The sequence below is a fragment of the Triticum urartu genome, chromosome 4 (assembly GCF_003073215.2).
Source record: "Triticum urartu cultivar G1812 chromosome 4, Tu2.1, whole genome shotgun sequence".
Taxonomy (NCBI): Eukaryota; Viridiplantae; Streptophyta; class Magnoliopsida; order Poales; family Poaceae; genus Triticum; species Triticum urartu.
In genome coordinates this window covers 614,810,865-614,830,383 of record NC_053025.1, presented here as the reverse complement: position 1 = coordinate 614,830,383, position 19,519 = coordinate 614,810,865, and the positions used below count along the sequence as shown (strand labels likewise).

Genomic DNA, 19,519 nt, shown 5'->3' with positions numbered 1-19,519 from the left:
GATCTTCATAACTAGATATAAACATCACCTCTGAAGACTTCAGCCAGGGTGGGCTCTACTTCCACTTCCCTAACCAAGCGAACTAGGCAGGCTCACATATTGGTGGAACATAGTTGTTAACATACTGCATAACATAGATATGCATCAAAGTATCTACATGTTGTCACCCTTGGAAAATAAAATCATTATAGTTGGTTAGAAAAGTGAGAAAACTAACAACGATGTGTGTGCTTTGCACCATCATGCTAAACCATTGTCCAGTTCACTACTAAGGAGCGTTGTTGACTGAATGGAGATGATTGATTTTGGAGCTGCCTGAGCTAATGGGAATTATATTGAGAACGAAGACAAGTCGTATATTCATAATTGATAAAGGAAAATGTGGTTTGTTGGACATATGTTCTTCAAGCAAATGGAGTGATCATGTGACATCACACAATATATACATGTGAGAGATGACATAGATGTGTGGATTGAAGAGCAGTGAAAGAAAATAGATAAAAATAAAACTACATGTGTAAGTGTGTTCGAACATAGATAACAACCATGAGTGTGTGTCATCACATTTTTATACACTGAATATCCATGTATTAACATATTAGTAAGAACTTCGATGAAAAATAAGTACACTACAGACTCAATATGCATATTCGAGTTATGTATATAAAAGCACGTACAAATACAACATTATGTCTCAGTCTGATAATCTTAGATATGGTGATTTGTTTGCAAGTTCCTAAAAGATATAATCCTCTTTGATTAATTGACCTCAATACACTAAAGAGATGCCCTTGCATTTGCGAGGGCCATCTTGCTAGTTTTATAAAAAGAATGATCCATCCAGGCTTTTGCCTATCCCAGTTCCCTAAAAAGGGAACTTTTTCCTGGGTTCTAAAAAGGACCGGGGGGGGGGGGGATGCCCTTTGGTTCTTAAAAAAGTAAAAGTAAAAGTTCAGGAGTTTTTTTGGGAATAAACTTGACTTTCTTTTGCACCTGTATATAAATTTTTGCGAATAAAAACTCACCGTTGAGTTCAGGGCAAAAATAAATAAATTGCTATATACAAGTCACCATTCACACTATTATGACCTTTTTTTTGCCCTAAAGTCAATGGTGGTTTTTCTTTTGTGGATTTTTTGACACGTAAAATGAAAGTCAATTTTATTTTAGAAATATTTTCATTTTTTGGACTTCTTGATTAATTATTAATATTTTCAGTAGAATGAAGGCTCAAGGAGAGCCCGACTTTGAATTAGCAAAGCCATCAACCGGCCAGGATTACACAGGGCCACCAAGCATAAGCAACCGAAAGATACAAGGGAGCTGACTGAGCATCTTACACCGCAGCGCACACTACTGCACACAAAGAAAAAACATGAAAGACCCGCAAGTAATATCGAAGCCCGCTGCACATCAGCACCAAGTACAGGGAAGCAGAGTAGCCTCGAGGATCAGTCATAGGCCTGCTAGCACTGAGAGCAGCCGGATCATGGGATTGGGATCACGAACACCTATCTTCCAACACCGAAGAAGAACCCTATCCTCTCGCCTAGGCTCGAAGGCGCCGCACCGTCGGGTCATTGGCCGGCGGGCGCTCACCCGAGAGCTACAGCAGGTGCCGGTCGAAACCCAGAGCAGGCATAGCTCACAGTCCTCACCACGTCATAGGCACCCACCCACTAGCTGCACTGCCACCTGCCCGGGGCAACCGAGAACAGAAGGAAAGCCACTGGGAGGATCGTTGAAGAAGCAGGCCACAAAGACCCAAGGGCGAAGCTGGAAAAGCCTCTGCTTGGACTCGCAGCCGACGGGCGCTCCCTACCTCGACACCACTCTCCCGGAGAACCAGCCAACCCAAGGCGGCGCCTCCAAGGAGGGAACGGCGCGTAGGGTGCCGCCACCACCCAACCCAAGACGAGTTTTGGGCTTTCATCCGGGATCTGGGACGGGGATGGATAGGGGAGTCCTGAGCGGCACCTCGAAGGAGAAAGGCGATGCGCGCACGCGCCATCATCGCTGTGGTCAGAGAACCGTCCAAAGGTTTCCCCTGGACTCGAGCTATGCCACCAACACCCCGCCAGCACCGGAACTGGCAGCCAAAGCTGCAGAGTAGGCACAACCGGAGGGGAGGAGTGAGCAGAGGAGGAAAAACATACCGACCTTCAGATCTGGAGTGGAAGAAGTCCACGCCACGACGACCACCCACCGGCTCCACGCCGCCCGAGCAACCGAGGGGGTCGGCCACCACGTCGCGCGCACACCGCCTGCCATAGAGGTTGTGCCGCCTCATCGTCCGGGGTTGTCGCTCCGGAGTCCGGGGTCCTTCGCAGGGGTAACAAAGCGACGAGAGGCCTCACCGCCACCTTCAACGGCGACCGCCAAGGCTTGCATGGCATCCCTTAGGTGGCAGCAAGGGGAGGAGAGGCTGGAGGGGGTGGCGGCGCCGGGAGGAAACCCTAGTCGCCCGCGAGGGACAACACGGGAGCCGGGGGGGATATAGGGTGTATATACATGTGAGAGTCAAACGTGCTTGTCCTTTTGGGGGGTCATGATATTTGAACATGACGCAACACTATGTTCCTTTGTCATCATGCATTGGAAATGTCCGAAACCCTGTTACATAATCACAACTTATTGACACAGGTGCAAAATTTCCACATTACATGCCCAAGATAATTTGTAAAAGAAACTTGTAGGAAAACAACATATTCCATTAGCATGAAGAAATAATCCAAATGCATTAAAAACATGAAATTTGGTGTTCGTGTGTTGTCAATGAAGGGATATGATGTTGTTGTCTGTTTGTTGTGCATGGTTTGCGGCGTTAGTTTTTTCCCTTCTTCTTTTTATCTTTTTGGTTGTGTACATACTCAATGTCTTGATTATTGTAAAGGGTGGGTGTAATTTGTTTCATCTGGTACTAATATATTACCCTTTGTTGAATTTATTTTTTGAATTTTGGTGTATTCATTATTTACCTGCTTCGACGAGCTAATTTGACGTATACTCCCCCCATTCCAAGATAAATATTCAATATTTTAGATTTTTCTAGGCGGACCATTTGACCACTAATGTCTCTATCAACATGTAAGTTCATAATTATTAAAGTACATTCTGTGAAACTATTTTTCAGAAGAATCTAATTATATGGTTTTTCTCCCAACAAATCATCTATTATTTAGCTGGCAAAGATAGAGAATTTTGACTTTGCGCTTCAAAGAATTCATTATTTTGGCATGTAGTAGTATGGCATAGCTTGCCTGTGGCCGTGTTGATAACTTGACAAATAAGCATCTGTTTACAGTCCTGGCTGTTCATCATGCCGTATATAAAATGATCAATCGATCAATTCGCACGATCTGTAGAGAGTGACACGACAGTGTTAGTTAAACTTATGTCAAAAGGGGCACTGTACATGCACATAGCCATGCGTACGTCCACACATATATGACAAGGGGGAACACAAAATCTAATTAAAAATTTTGCTCAGCACGGTATGTTTCTCATGAACAGCAGGCCGGTCTGATTGCACAGGTTGCATTCCTCACACTTGTGTTAGAATTTAGTTTTTCGCTGCCCGGAGACAGTAAGAGCATCTGCAACAGGGGGGCACGCACCTTTGGTTGTCGGATGTATATGCACCTAATATGAAAAAATAATTTAGTAATTGCAAAAAAGTTAAAAAATCTAAATCTTTTTTGAAAACAATCTTGACTTTCATGGTATTCCAGGTGGAAAAATATCAACGCTATGTACAAGTTACTATTCACACTTCTTGTTCTAAAAAATTGTTATTTTTTCCCTAAAGTCGACAGGAGTTTTTCTTTCTTTGAATTTGTTATACGAGTACAACAGAAGGTTAAGTTTGTTTCTGATTTTTTTTCAATTTTTCAATTTTTTGACTTTTTTACAATTACTAAATTACAATAGAAAGTTAAGAATCTAATTATACAAAAATCAATCTATTATTTAGCTGGCAAAAAGGATGAGTTTTTTTAACAAATTTGGGAAATTAACTCAAAGAAAAAAACAATTTTTTTTAAGAAAAACATAATACTCCCTCCGATCCAAAATAAGTGTTGCAGCTTTGAACTAAGGTTAGTTCAACTTTAGTTCAAAACTGATACACTTATTTCGGATCCGTGGGAGTAAATAATTTATTGGAGTCATGAAGAATAAAATATTTCAAGGACAATTTACTAAAATCAAATAAATTCAAAGATACTTCAATGATTTTAAAATTGTTAGTAACATACATGGAGTATTCTACAATTGTACTTTTTTCATTTATCCCCCAAATCCTTTTTTCCTCGCATTTTTATAAAACAAATAAAATTACAGTTTTCTTAAAAGACTATATATTTTATAAATCTATGTTATAACATGTCTTAAATAAATTTAAATTTTCCATAATTTTTGATAAATTATCCATGATTTCTACTATTTTGTCAAGTTTCTTGAGACAATTGACCTTCTCTGTTTTTTTTCTTATCATGTATATATATTTGACTAGGTTGTCATGTGTATAAAACGAGCAACTCACCTTCGTAAAAACTGCTTCACATGGAGTGAGGACCAAATTTGCTCGGTATGGTTTGGTGACCAAATAAATGGTGATGTAATAGGGCACTCACATTGCTGTTTTTATTTCTTCCATGTTTTACCATAAAATCTTCCTGGTAAAACCCTATTCAACCGTCTCTAGTGATAAATAGCACGTTGAGACCGTCCTGAGATGTATCTAAGGATGCTTCTACAACGAGGTGTTCACTATGTAGTCCAATTTGTGTGAACATCGCTCCACTCTTCTTCCTCTTTAACCTAGAAACTTATCTTCCCTTCTTCCTCACGCCAACTCCTCCTTTTGTCGCTTTTCCACCGACCCCGTGTCGTCATACTTTGACCAACACCTTGATGAGGCTAGGTGTAAGGCCCCATCCAGCCAAGCCATCTAAGTCGCGGTGAGGGGGGCGTAATTCCTCCTCACGATTCTTCTTCCTCTCTTTTACGGCAACACGCGACCAGATTGGACGCGCAGAATGTGCTCTCCCTAAGGCCGAAGAGTGAACGTTCATTCACTAGATTCTCGCCAAAAAACTTGAGGAGTGGTGAAAATAAGCTGGTGAGTGGGAAAGGACTGGCGTTGCAAAGACCGGGCTCCATGGAGCTCGTTTTGCAATAATTTAAAATATATTTAAAAGTTTCAAAAAATTCCAATTTTTTTTGTACAAATACATATGCATATTCTTTAAGTATGTATAAATTTTCAGTAACTAATTTGATCATTTGCATGCTACACAAAAAAGACAAATATCTGACACAAATACAACAAAGAAAAAGCCTATTTCAATCTGTGTATTTGTCTTTTTTGTATACATCACATATGAATACATATGTTTATGAAAATTTGTACACGTATATTTCAAGTATATGTCTACATGAAAACATTTTTTCAGATTTTTTTGAGTTATGGAAAAGGTATTTTGGCTGATAAATGTATATAGAGCTCAATGGAGTTCGGCCTCTGCAGCCACTTTTCGATATTTAAACATTTTGAAATTCGTGTTTTGGAAGTTTAAAAAAATATGAAATTTTTTCAGGGGATACATATACACATTCCGAATACCCGTGGCAAGTTTTGGTAGAAATCTCGCTTTGTTTTGGGCTATAGAAAAAGAACAAATTTCTGACAATATATAAGAGAAAATGGGTGCCATTTTTGTCAGAATGTTCTCTTTTTTGTATTTCTCAAAATACAAAGTATTTCTTTTTCAGATTTTTACCGGGCCTTGGGAATGTGTCTATGCATTCACATATTTGATTTAAGAATGTCTCAAAAAAAAATATTTGATTTAAGATTTTTTTTAGCAACCGAAGTGTGTTTTTCAAAATTTTCAAATATCAAGAGCCCTGGAGCCCGGTAGCTGCAAGCACTTTTCGAGCTTGCCAAGCCCTACTCTCTCTCTCTCTCTCATAAGTGCCACTCCACCATGTCGCTGTCCCCTTGTCGTTTTCTTCTCTCTAAATAAGGGGGGCAAAGGCAGTAGTCCTTGCAGAGAGACGGATGGAGGGAGTGCCGTAATGTCCTGACCTCTGTTCTGTGGTGCAATAAGCTGCCCACAGTTGGCGCCAACAGTGTCCTGAGCTCCAAATAAATGCAGGTCGCTTATTTCGTCCTACACATCCGACCGGTCCGCCTCACCCTCACCATACATAGACTAGACTCATAGCCAGCCATCAGATCGCGTATCTCCTCATGTGGTTAGTCCATGAAAAGACACACACGCACTTACCTTGCGCCGCAGCAGCGTATCCCCATCCCCCTACCAAATTGTGCACCATTGTCACCTAGCTACCTAGATATAGCTCATGAATCAGAGATAGAGAGAGAGTTTTGAGAGGAGGACAGTGTGAGTGTGTGTGTACAGCTCCTGCAAGCTGGCTGCGTGTGTGTGTGTGTGTGTGGCTAAGCTAGGAGTAGCAAAGACTAGGCTGGTAATAGTATAACCAAGAAAAGATACAGCAGAGAGCACAAGACCACTATGGATATGGAGGAGCAGGCCAACGCCGCCGCCACTGCAGCGCGGGAAGGCGACCTCGCCGATGTCGTGGCCCGTGCCAACTCAATGCCCTACTCCGCCGGAGCCCGTCGCCAAGCACCACCACCACCTCCCCCTTGTGCGGCAGGTCGCGTCATGACCCCCTGCGAGGAGGAGAGACAACGGCGGCCTGCGAACGTCGCCTGCGGCGGCGGCGAGGTTACCTTTGAGGCCCCGCCCTCAACCCTTGTGGTCGACCCATACCTTCTGGCGGCGGCTGGCGGATATGGGCTGCCGCAGCAGCACCAGCACCAGCACCAGCAACTGCTGGCTTTCCAGATCTCTGAGCATGCGTGCTGCGCCGCCGCCGACAGCGACGACCCCATGAGGATCTCGCCACCGCCACCACCACCACCACCGGCTCCTCGTCATCAGATGATCACCAGGTTATTAACTCTTAATTAATTCCCCTTCGATCCATCCTAATTTCTTTCCTAGCTAAGAGACTTGATCTGTCCTATTCTTTGTTGCTTCAGTATTTTATTTGTCATTTGCTCCTCTTCTAATACCCCCCCCCCCCTTCCCTTACAATTTCATTAGTTCATGCATGTGCCTATGTAATTTTTCTGTGGTTCTACTCTATCTAATCTTTAGTTTTTTCTATGCATTTCCATTGGTTCATTTGAGCATCATTTTTCACTAGATTGAAAGAACAATTAAATACTTCACGTATGTGAAATTGTCATTCTGTGTCTGCTACCATGAGTTAACTCAACAGTTCATAGTTCTGAATTCCTGACATTTGATGCATGGATAGCTGCATGTTTCTCCCCTTTCAAATTAAATCATGCTTCTTTAATCCTTTCATGATGTTTATTGGAGGATGTTTTTTTTGTGGGGACATGTTTAATTGTTCTTCAAAAGCTCTAACTGCTCTGCCATTCACTACATTAAGTTATTGCGGCATGGCTTGCACGCATATACCATACTGCAGAAAGAACGATGTGAGGAAGGTGGTGTGCATCCCGGCGCCACCGGTGATGAGCAACCGGGCAGGAGGGGGAGGGGAGGTGATTCCATCTGATCTATGGGCATGGAGGAAGTATGGCCAGAAACCCATCAAGGGCTCTCCTTATCCAAGGTACTATTGTTTTCATGATCCAGTTGAAGTTTATATTTAACATCTGATGTCTTAGTTTGGTACATTAGTTATTCTCGTTTGGTTTTTTCACTAGGTTGTTCCAATTAGGTCGACTGGTCATATAAATTTGAACGAGCTTACTGTTTTGCTGTCAACTCAAATTTCACCAAGTTTTCCACATTTAATCGACATGGAAATTTATGATTTGACCAAAGGAAAAACAGCGACATCTCAGCATCTTCCTTGTGGATTTGGACGGAAAACACAATATTAAACTGGTGTTTGTTGCGTTTACTCATCGTTAGTGTTTCTTGCAGTGTTTCAATGTTAGGAAAGGGATGTTAAGGAACGTGAGGACGATTTGGGCCGGTGGGATACATGGATCGATCGACTATGATATGGTGAACAAGGTGAAAGCTGAGGCGGAGAGTAGCACGCAATGATACACCCTCTTGGCACCTTGTCAGTTTCTTCACTAAGGCGAGGGTGGAACTGCACATTTAGAGGGGGGGGGGGGGGGGGGGGGGGGGGGCTATGTAGTGGGTAGGGTTGGGGTTACAACAAGTGTGAGGGAAAGTTCAAAATGGTGTAACATGTTGGACACTACTTCCTAGCCGTCCGGTTAGAGAGCCAGCCAGACGGAGCAATAGAGTGTGTGGAAGTGTGACATAGGGCGTGAGTATGAAATTGACTTTTGTGGGAGGTGGGTCTTGTCGCAGATTTAAATGCAAAACATATCAACCAGGGAAATCATTTATCAATAATATAAGGTTGTTCCGTTGTGATCCAAATTCAAGTATAAATAGAAAGGCTAACTTCTAACGAGCGGGCGGAGCGAGGCCCGTTGCGAGTAGGCTTGGGCTGAAGCGGTACGGATCAGTCTTGACCTAGGTCACATGTGTTATATATATCCTTTGTAAGCCGCCGCACGGGATAAGTTGATCAGTTGTAATCCCTGACATTTGTAACCTCCTCCGATATGGCGCCCGTGATTTCCCCCCTTCGTGTTGGAGGGGTTTTCCACGTAAAATCTCGTATCCCCTGATTGCTTTTCATTCTTCGCCATGTTGATTTGCCTGTCATATCTCTAAAATAAGTTATAGAATTTAAATGATAAATGAAAATTTGAGATTGGGGCTATTTACCTGGAACAAGCAGGTCCAGGCTAAATATTTATTTTGTCAATTAGATTCAATCTTATAACCCCCCGGCGTCCCAAATAGTTGCTGTATAAATTTTAAGGGTGCATATAATGATATTGATTTGGTATTGTCTATCTTCATGGTTTTGTATATCTGCTTGGTCAAACATAGAAATCATTGACTTTTTGAGTCGGTTTATACGCCATCTTTGACATTCTGTTCTCAAAATCAGTAATCTATTTCATATAATTCAACAAGGCATCTTTTGTATTCAAATATTGGTCAGTTCATTAGTTGTTTCATTATGCAATCGGCTCTAACCACAGGATGATAACATTATATAATAGTTCTTGCATCATTTGATAAAAACAATTACCCAAATATTTAAAATGATATTTTTGATTAACATTTTCAATATTTGAACTAAGACATGTCCAAAACGTCTAAACTGCAGGGGTAATTAACTAAAAGAACCAAAACACAATCATTCTACACACATATATACAATTAACTATATTTGTATGTATTCATGTCTCCCTTTTGGCTGATGAATTACTCAATTGTGTGGCTATGTATTTCTAGCTGTTTATTTCTTTATCTGGGTAGTTGCACATTTTTGCCTTAACTAATGGCTGTGAAATTGTGCATCTGTCATCTGCACACGACCACACCAAATTAAATTTAAACACAAAACTTGTCTTTTTTTGTCGGTAACGCACACAAAAGGACAGTTTACAGCTCAAGGATTATGCTGTGTAATTAACTTGATCCACTTAGAAATAACAATTCTTAAGTAAAGGAAAAAATATACAATGACGATGGAATATTTTTGGTGCATGCACGCAGGGGTTACTACAGATGCAGCAGCTCCAAGGGGTGCCTAGCCCGGAAGCAAGTGGAGCGCAGCCGCAGCGACCCCAACATGCTGGTTATCACCTACACGGCGGAGCACAACCACCCATGGCCAATGCAGCGCAACGTCCTTGCTGGATACGCTCGTGCTCACACGCACACCGCTGCCAAGAAGCAGCAGAAGATCAGCAGCAGTAGCTCCGCTGATAATGCCGCGAGCTCGTCCTCCAGCAACAGTTTCCACGTCGAGCAGATCAATCCTATCTGCGGCGACCAGCTGCCCGTCAGTTGCAAGATGCCGGATAGCACGGCCACCGCCGGAGATGGTGGTGGCCTGTTGTTTGAAGGCATCCAGCCTGACGAGGTCTTTGCAGAGCTGGAGGAGTTGGAGACTGATAATAATCCCATGACGACAAGTGCAAACGTCTACGGATCCAGGGGGGTAAGTAGTAACTACGAGTGGCACAAATTCTAATCACGATGCTTCTAGCTAATCAATCGATCAGGGCGGCCGTGATACATATATGCATGCTCGACTAAGAAGATCATACATATCTTAAAACGCACGGTTTTTCCCCCTTTATTTGTACAACAGGATAACTAATATATTTGTTTCCGCCAATATATGATGATAAAACTAAGAGTGTACATATACGTATATTTTACGAGGTAATTAATCAAGAGAAATATCTACATGTGTCATGCCTACTCCTATCGCTAACAAAGTTTCCATATTATTAATCGATAGTATTACAAATGTATAGTAACCACTTCCTCCGTTCCTAAATATAAGCTTTTTTGTGGAGATTTCAATATAGATTACATACAGAGCAAAATGAGTGAATCTACACACTAAAGTGTGTTTGTATACATCTGTATATAGTCTGTATCGAATTCGCTAAAAGGTCCTATATTTAGAATCAGAAGGAGTACTATTCAAGTATTAGATCTAGTAATACACATTTGATGTTGTGGATGCTACTCCCTCTGTCCCAACTAACACCAAGTCACTTATTTCGGGATTGGGGGAGTAGTAATTATTTCTTTATGGAGGATCTAGCTTACAACAAGATGAAAAAAAAAGGCTTAGATTCTGGACCTGTGTGCATATATTCATGATCCAAAGTGAAATGCTTGAGTAGCCTAAATTTTGGGAGGATGTATGCTGACTGCCTTTTTAATATGTGCGTGGATCAATTCCGTTCAGTTCTTCTAGTTATTTTACTCTAATATTATATTCTATCTCATCATATTATTTTAAATCAGTTGAAAATGCTGACATTCAAAATTTTCAAGTTTTACTGAATGCATAAAATTGTTCATGTAGTTAAAATCCTTGTACTATTATGTATGGTTTGATTTCTATAATTTTAAAGTGTGCATGCACTTTAATAATAATAACACTCAACTTTAGGGTGTGCACTAATATAGTCATAATCTCTTTTTCCTATTTGGTACATCTTAGCACGGTGTTGTAAAAAAATTCCTTAGGAATATAATTAATTAATTAACTCTATCAAGTGATGATCTCACTTATTATATGCATGTATGAGTCAAATAGTATCTTATTCCTTCGAAAACATCATATGGTGAAGTATGTAAGCTAGCCACCATTGGAGCAAGATACCGTCGTTGCTAGCAAAATATAATTTTGCACTCAAACAAAACTAAAAGAAGGTAAACGACATTGTTTAACCACTTAAACTCAGTCTAGTATCAAATGCTGGCAAATTTACCTCCTTGTATATTTATTGGTCAACTATTAAACCACAATGATACTTGTTGAGCTTCATGTTCAAAATCTCACCCATAAATTACTAGTCTAAGGGTCAGTTTTGAAGAGAGAAATAGTAATGATATCATTGTATCGAGTGTCGGCAGGGGGATATAGGGTGCACTAGCACCTCAAGGTGTGCCACTGTACTAAGCCCTTTGTTTCTAATTTACTATGGATTGAAAATTTTCAAGGAAATACAAAAACACACATACATTATGTATACTAGAGATGATACACGTGCGTTGCAGCAACAATTGGATGCAGTAATTTCCATGAGATTTGGTGGTATGAAACTTCAGTATTCTAATTACAATATGAGAATTAAAACTCAAGCACATGTAGTTTAATATATTTGATTATTGTATAGTTGTAGAAAAATAATTTATTATAAGTAACATGCATGATGCATGCTAAGGTGTATCTTCCCCCATGCATAGTGGCGTAGTGAGTTTGCATAGTTGCATGTTCAGAGAAATAAATTTAGTGGGGCATGCATGGTGGCATGATGGTTTTGCATAGTTCCATGTCAAGATTATTGAGTTAGTGGGGATCAACTATTTAGGTACATATATGATACCATGCTAGAAAAAAAATGCAAATTCAAATCGTAATTAAAAACTACAAAAATAAATTTTGATGTGGATAGTACCATTAGATACTATACAGTTCAGTTTCAAATATGATACTATCACTAGTAGAAAATGGGTCAAATGTTTAGCTCATTAGTCCCGATTTGTATTTAAGCCGGCACTAATGTGCCCAATAGTGCCGGTTTTAATGGCTATGTGGGCGGCGCTCATTAGTACTGGTTCGTGGCGAACCTTTAGTACCGGTTCGTGCCACGAACCGGTACTAAAGAGGTGGTGGCCTTTAGTACGGGTTGGTGGCTCCAACCGGTACTAAAGACCCCCCCCCCCTTAAGTAGCAGTTGCAGCCACCAACCGGTACTAAAGGTGGTGGCCTTTAGTACGGGTTGGTGGCTCCAACCGGTACTAAAGACCCCCCCCCCCTTTAGTGCCGCTTGGAGCCACCAACTGGTACTAAAGGTGGTGCGCTGCCACCCGCAGTGCATAATGTTTAGTCCCACCTCGCTAGTTGAGAGGAGCTCGCACCGGTTTATAAGCCCCGCCGCGGCTACCGTGTCGAGCTCCTCTCTAAGCAGGCCTTTGTGGGCCTATTGCAAGTCTTCTACCCTGTGGGGCCTACTGGGCCGTACGGGCCTGCATGCTGGCCCAACTAGAGGTTGGGTTTCTGGTTGTATACAGGCCCTGCCGGCCTAGTAGGCGGGCTATTTTTGCTTTATTTCAAATAAATAAATAAATAAATGGGGACTAAAGGTCCCTCAGACCACGGCGCGCCTCGTGCCATGTGGTGGGCCTTTGGTCCCGGTTCGTGCTGAACCGGGACTAAGGGGGGACCTTTAGTCCCCACCCTTCAGTGCCGGTTCCAGAACCGGTACTAAAGGTCCTTACGAACCGGTACTAAAAGTCGTTTTTCTACTAGTGTATACACAACATGTTTTGTCTGGCTGTGTATGAATTTGTGAATCGAAATACGACTTCGAATCTTGTAGGATGGTACATGTACATATGCATCATTTATATGTTCTGATTTTTTTAAATCGGAAGTTTCACATAAGAAGCTTAACCTAGTGAACCGCCAATACATCTCAAATGTTCTGGTGCTCAGAGTGTTGGCCAACTTTCAAGATGCATGATATGTGCTTTGAGTTCCCAAGCATTTTGTAGAGGCAATGAAAAGTTGGAGATAAATAATCCTTGAGTTGAAAACTGGTCTTGCATTATTCTGCGATAGCCATTTCTTGTTTGTTTTTTTATTTTGGGTTTATGCATGGAAATTCGACAACACCCATACAATATGCATGTATGTAACATGTTGCCAATACATAACTCAAGAAACAAAGAAAACAAAATTCTGTTTTGAATAGTATCATTATGATAATATTCAATACAGTTTTGAATGCGATACTATTTATGGTCTATTTTGTCTTGTTGTGTATCAATTCCTGAATCTAATTAGGACTCGGGATCTTGTAGGATGGCACATATGCATCATTTATATATCCCAGTTTAAAAATTCAGAACTTCTAGATATTGATTTTTACCTAGTGAACTGCCAGTACATCTCAATTGGTTTAGTGCGCCAAGTGTAGACCGGCTTTATAGATGCATTTTCCATGCTTTGAATTCCTATGCATTTTCGTGAGGCAATAAAAAATTAGGGATGAATAATCCTTAAGCTACAAACTTGGCTTGTAGTATACAACAATTTAGGGAGCCATTGCTTGCTCTTTTCTTTTTGGGGTTGTTGCATGCAAATGCATCCTGCATGAGAAGATGATGGAGTCCAATCCATCATAGACATGTGCACAGTTATCAAATGCTGACATTTCTGAGCAAGCATCTCACGAAACGATGACATTTTTGAGCAATTGTAACTTTTAATGGAAAAATTGAGTAGTGGGACACAACTAGTGCATAAATGATAAAAACCCTATTATTAAATATCATGTTCCTTGTATATTTATTTTCAAGTGTTTAAACATAATGATATTTGTTGACCTTTTCGCTCAAAATCTCATCCATAAATTAATAGTCCCTCCATCCCTAAATATAGGGTGTATAGTTTTTGGCACGGAAATTAAAGAACGCACATGGAGGGAAAATTTCACAAGTTTTGGGCGAGATTACACCTGACTAATTGACATGAAAAAATAGAGGAGTTTGCCTGATATAAGGAAATGTAATCAAATCCCTAAAAAAATCATCCAAACAAGTGGTGCAACGCGATACACCTTATATTTTGGAATTTTTCTCAAAAATCTATAGACCTTATATCAAGGAATGGACGCAGTAGTATATATAAGCTTTTCAGTTCTCAAGAGAGAAATAGCAATGACATCTTTGTGTCGAGCATCGGCGAGGACATATAGCACCTCGAGGTGTACTAGTGTACTAAGCCCTATGTTTCAAATTTGATATGGATTGCAAAATCTCAAGGAAATTTGACAACACTCATACAATATGTATGTACCACGTTAAAAAATTTAAGGTCCAAATTCAATCTGATGTGAATAGTACCATTGTGATACTATTCAATTCAGTTATGAGTTACTATTCAGTTCAATATTGAACGTGACACTATTCACGGTCTGGTTTGTCTTGCTGCATATCAATTTGTTGTGAATCTAATTAAGACTGGGAGTTTTGTAGGATGGTACATATGCATGTCCCATCTAAAAAATCACACCTTACTGGGATCTAGTAGGATGGTACATATGCATCATCTATATGTCCCATTAAAAAAAATCAGAACTTCTAAATCCTGTTTTCTTTTACCTACTGAACCCCAGTACATCTCAAATGGTCAAGTGCGCCGAGTGCCGGCTATGCTCGGCTTTCTAGATGCATGTTATGTGCTTTGAGTTCAAAAAACTAAGAAATTTAGATATATATTTTTACCTAGTGAACCACCCATACATCTCAAATGCTTTTGAGTTCAGCCGGCTTTTGAGATGTTCTTTGAGTTCCTATCCACCCTTTAGAGCCAATGAAAAGTTAGAGATAAATAACCCGTGAGTTGAAAACTTGGCTTGTAGTACTACTACCAGCAATGTCGAGGAGCCATTCTTGCTCTTTTCTTTTGGTTTGCTGCGTGCGAATGCATCCCGCATGATGAGGATTGAGGAGACGACAGAGTCAATCCATCATAGACATCTGTACATGCATGTACAGTGACGCTGTGGTGCCTAGCGGCCGGCATGCAGATCTGTGGTAGACCCCAGGTTGCAAAATCTAACTAAAGTGGACAGAAAAGAGTAAAGTGCACGTCAACGGTTGGCGATGTGACAATACAAGTCCTTTTTTTTACAGTTTACATTGTTCATTTGCCTAGCGTGCGCTCTAACTTTAATAACTCCGTCTTTGATTCAATTTGAAATAAATTTTGTGGCTACTTTTCAATATACGAAGTTTTGCTACAGAGGTGCTGTTTGATGAAGAGAATTTTCGGACCAGTACCATATGAAAAGATACATGAACATGGTGAAGATCATATCTATAAATTACAAAAAACTTATGGAAAAAAAAACAAGCGTGTACAATATATGCACACATAGTAAAGCAAATGCCAAAAATGATTTGCGTGTTCTACCAAAACTGTCATGCGGGTGTGCTTTACATGCATGGATTCTTTGAACATTTTTTTTCAAAACTAAAAATATGTTTTTTAAAGTTACTAATATTATGATTATATATACTAGTACTCCCTCCGTCACATGAAAACGCTCTTATTTTATGGGACGGAGGGAGTACATGATAGTATGAATTATTCGCTATTCTGTGATGTTTCATGTTTGATTGCATGATAACAACCTTTTGCGCTCAACTCCAAAGTAGTATTGGCATGAGTCTAATCTGCATTTAACTATAACATTGCACGTAATGGACCCCAAGGATAACTCAAGCACTTTCCTGGTGCAACTAACCATTTTCTACATGTACTCACATCTATTTCTCTCTTCCTTTCTCTCTCACTCTCACTCTCCCTCTTCCTCTCTCTCCCTCTCTCCCTCTTCCTCTCTCACTCTCCCTCTTCCACTTCCTCTCTCTCTCACTCTCCCTCTTCCTCTCTCTCTCCTGCCGTCTCTGAATCAGATCGGTACTGTGTACACATATGTGTTGCTTTGCTTTTGGCATGCATGCAACCATGTCTTTTGGTCAGAGGAAGTGGCAGTGAACTGACAAGGCCATGCATGTGAGGAAGAACTGCACTGTGTAACGGCCATGCATGCACACGTACGGTATGTTGGTACAGGTGCAGGAATCGCGCATGCATGCAATTGACCAAACAAGACAAACCTGTAGAGCAGCCATGCCTGACTTGACCTACCTTTACCACGCCTGTCCTCTGTAATTCGTGTCGCGTGTGCTCATTTGAGCATCGTTTCAGTTTCACGCCTTGTCACCATTGATCTCGACCCCACGAGAGAGCCAACTCGATTCGCTGTCAGGAAAACTAAAAAAAAGCAGAGCTGTAACATGATGATCACCTGAATTTGGGCCAGGTTAATTAATTTAGTATATACTCCCTCCGTAAACTAATATAAGAGCGTTTAGATCACTACTTTAGTTATCTAAACACTCTTATATTAGTTTGCAGAGGGAGTACCAAAGTTTTCACTTTTTCGCAAACGCTTTCGGAGCCATAGAAAATTCCTACAAAATGTATTCTGATGAGTACAAAACTTTTAACGCAATTTAATTCTACAAATTAAACAACTCCTATCTAAAACATCCTAAATGTCCTAATCCTCCAAATTTCTAAAAAAAATCTTTAGGACCAACGAGGTTTGTAAATCACTCATACGTGAACTTTTTCCCCAGCTTTAAACGCACCTTAAATTAGTTTTTCTTGCTCTTGTTTACCTATGACATATTGTATTTGAGGACACTGCTGCCGGCATTTTTGATTAGTGGAATTCTAAGAACATAGGAATATGATATATTTTTTAGGACTGCAATGTCATGTCATTGGAATTTTAGAGGTTTTTTTGTTTGTTTGATTGGATGACCGGAATACAAAAGGAATTTTTCCAAGAGATTAATTTGTGTGGATGCTAAATTTCACATGATATGTAGTACACATTAATTTAGGGGGGAGAATAATATATGTTTTTATCCTGCAAATCAAAGAGGCTCTGGATAGTATGGGTTATGACATCAATAATTCGTTTCCACCTTTTATACAAATTGAGTCTTCTTCTTTATATGATATCGTTGTGTGGCTGCAAGCAAAATCACATGCCATGTGTGAGTCCACACAATACTATTGGAGGTACTTCAAAGTTCGAGAAATGTCATTGCAAAAAAATAAAATAAAAAAAATGAGCAATGTGTGAAGCCCGTTGTGTGATTGTTCACGAGTAATAACCCTACAAGGAGGTGGGTGTGGGTCAGATTTACTACCCACGCACACACATATATAGGGTTAAAAGAAGTACCCAATTGGTATCATGGGAACGGGACTTTCCACTACAACCCGTACTATCCGCTCGATAGTGTGCATGTTGCCATCTTTGACCGTGAACTTAGTTGAAGTTTCTCAATTATTTTTCATAATTGCTCGAGGTACCTATAATAATTGTTTAATAAATATATCACTGATACATCAATAAATACTACTAGCACTCTTTTCTGAATGACAGTGCAGGAAAGAAATCACAACCATGACCATGAGTACATCGCACTCGCACCACTGTAGCAGCTAGCAGGAGGTTACGATTGCTTGCTGCTTATTCAGACAGACATGCCGTGCACGCAGGCGGGGGGTCAGATCAGGCGACCCACGGGGAAGTCCAGACGGGCTCGATGTCGACCAAGTGCCCGCCGGCGATGCCCAGCACCGTCGTCTCCCGGTCGCCAAGCGAGTACACGCCGATGGCATGCATCCCCTCGTCCCGCTGCGCCAAGTACACGCAGTTCTTCCGGATCCCCGGCGATGCCGACGACGACACCGCCACCGAGGCAGCCGTCCCCACAAACAGCGCCTTCCCGCCGGGAAGCTCCGTCGCTGCCTCCCACTCACGCCGCGCCGGCAGGAACCGCCGCACCTCCATTTGAACCGAATACTTGGGCCGGCACGAACACCGCCTTATGCCCTGCACTACTTTCTTCGCCACCAGGAGGAGCTCCCCATCGGACTCCACCAGATAGAAGCGCCGCCACTTCCAGTTGTACAGCTGGTGCCCGACCTCCTCCCCGTGCAGCGCGCGCAGAGGTTGGCGCTGTAGGCGAGCACCGCGCCGTCGTCGGCCAGGGCGCACAGCCGGCCGCGCCAGAATGCTACGTCCTGGAAACCTCCGTGCCCCGAGCCGGCGGCGTCGATCGTGGTCCTGCAGGAGGCGGACATGACGCTGTCCGGCCGGACGAGCTCGACCGTGCGGCCCGAGCGGCTGAGCAGGGCGGCCACCCAGCCGGGGGAGCTGGGCGGGGCGGAGAGCACGACCTTGGCGACCGGGAACGCGAGGGCCCGGGCCACGGCGACGGACTCGCCAGAGAAGACGTTGCACAGCGCGAGGGCGTTGTCCCCGTCTGAGGCCATCGCGAGCCAGCCCCCGATCTGCCCGCAGCACCGGCCGGCCGGGAGGGAGAAGGGGAGGATCTCGCGGCGCCTGAGGCTGAAGACGGCAAGTCCGGCGCCGGATCCTTGGCGGCGGAGGAGGAGAAGTGGGGCCCCGAAGGGCGCCGGGAATGGGGCCGGGGCGGCCCGCGCGCAGGAGCGCCACGAGGAGCAGGCGAGCCGGACGGCAACGCGGGCGAGCGGGTCGAGCGAGCGGAAGACCTTCTCCAGGAGCTCCGGTGGGAGGTCGGGCCAGGCGGAGGACTCCGTCTGCCGACGGCGGGGACTGTACGGGATGGAAGCCATCACATCACACCGACCACTGAGCTTGGCTTTGGCCACTCTCCTCTGCCAGCATTTGCTTTCTTCCTACAGCATACAGTGGGGCCGCCCAAACATCAAAAGCATGCGCAGCTTGTAACTGACTGCGCTTTGCTGGTTTCCAATTTCGATTTAAGAAATGTTTCAACCGTAACCGAAATCGCTGAATTCCACTGAACTAGATGGATTTCGGTTTTCATTTTTGCCAACAGATATAATTTTTTTCACTTGTATATTTGCTACTACATAATTGGATTATTGTCATGTGTCCACACTGTATCTATCTACATGCCTGAAATTCTGATGAAAGTGAATTTGCTACTGGATAAATTTTATGCAATAGGAGAAAGTAGCCCAAGTCATTGCCATGTATCTACGTTCAAGTCAGCTTATAACCACGTAAGTTGAGTCACATTCTGAGTACCTGTGAAACCACTAGTGCAGAACTGGGCAATAGCACCGGTTCGTAAGGCCCTCTTGTAACACTCTCGATGCGGCTATATCTCTCATGTGTCGGAGCACGACTTAGAGGCATAACCGCATTGAAGGCAATGTCGTAAGAGGGGTAATCTTTACACCTCCCACCTCTCATGTACTGAATAAAAAA

At 42.3% G+C, this 19,519-nt stretch overlaps 1 protein-coding gene and 1 pseudogene across 2 annotated transcripts; one reads left to right on the top strand and one right to left on the bottom strand.

Annotated features, from left to right (window-relative positions):
- The first annotated feature begins 6,225 nt into the window (after nt 1–6,225).
- Nucleotides 6,226–10,368, top strand: LOC125553246 (probable WRKY transcription factor 14). Of its 2 annotated transcripts, none has more exons than XM_048717051.1 (3): nt 6,226–6,985; nt 7,495–7,680; nt 9,669–10,368. In XM_048717051.1, exons 1-3 carry the CDS (start codon nt 6,543–6,545, stop codon nt 10,147–10,149), a joined length of 1,110 nt encoding a protein of 369 aa, XP_048573008.1. In that variant the 5' UTR covers nt 6,226–6,542; the 3' UTR covers nt 10,150–10,368. The 2 variants fall into 2 exon arrangements, with proteins under 2 accessions (XP_048573008.1, XP_048573009.1); XM_048717052.1 differs by having other exon boundaries at nt 6,227–6,985; nt 7,534–7,680.
- Nucleotides 10,369–17,601: 7,233 nt separating this feature from the next.
- LOC125554440 lies at nt 17,602–19,136 on the bottom strand (annotated as a pseudogene).
- Between the last annotated feature and the right edge of the window lie 383 nt (nt 19,137–19,519).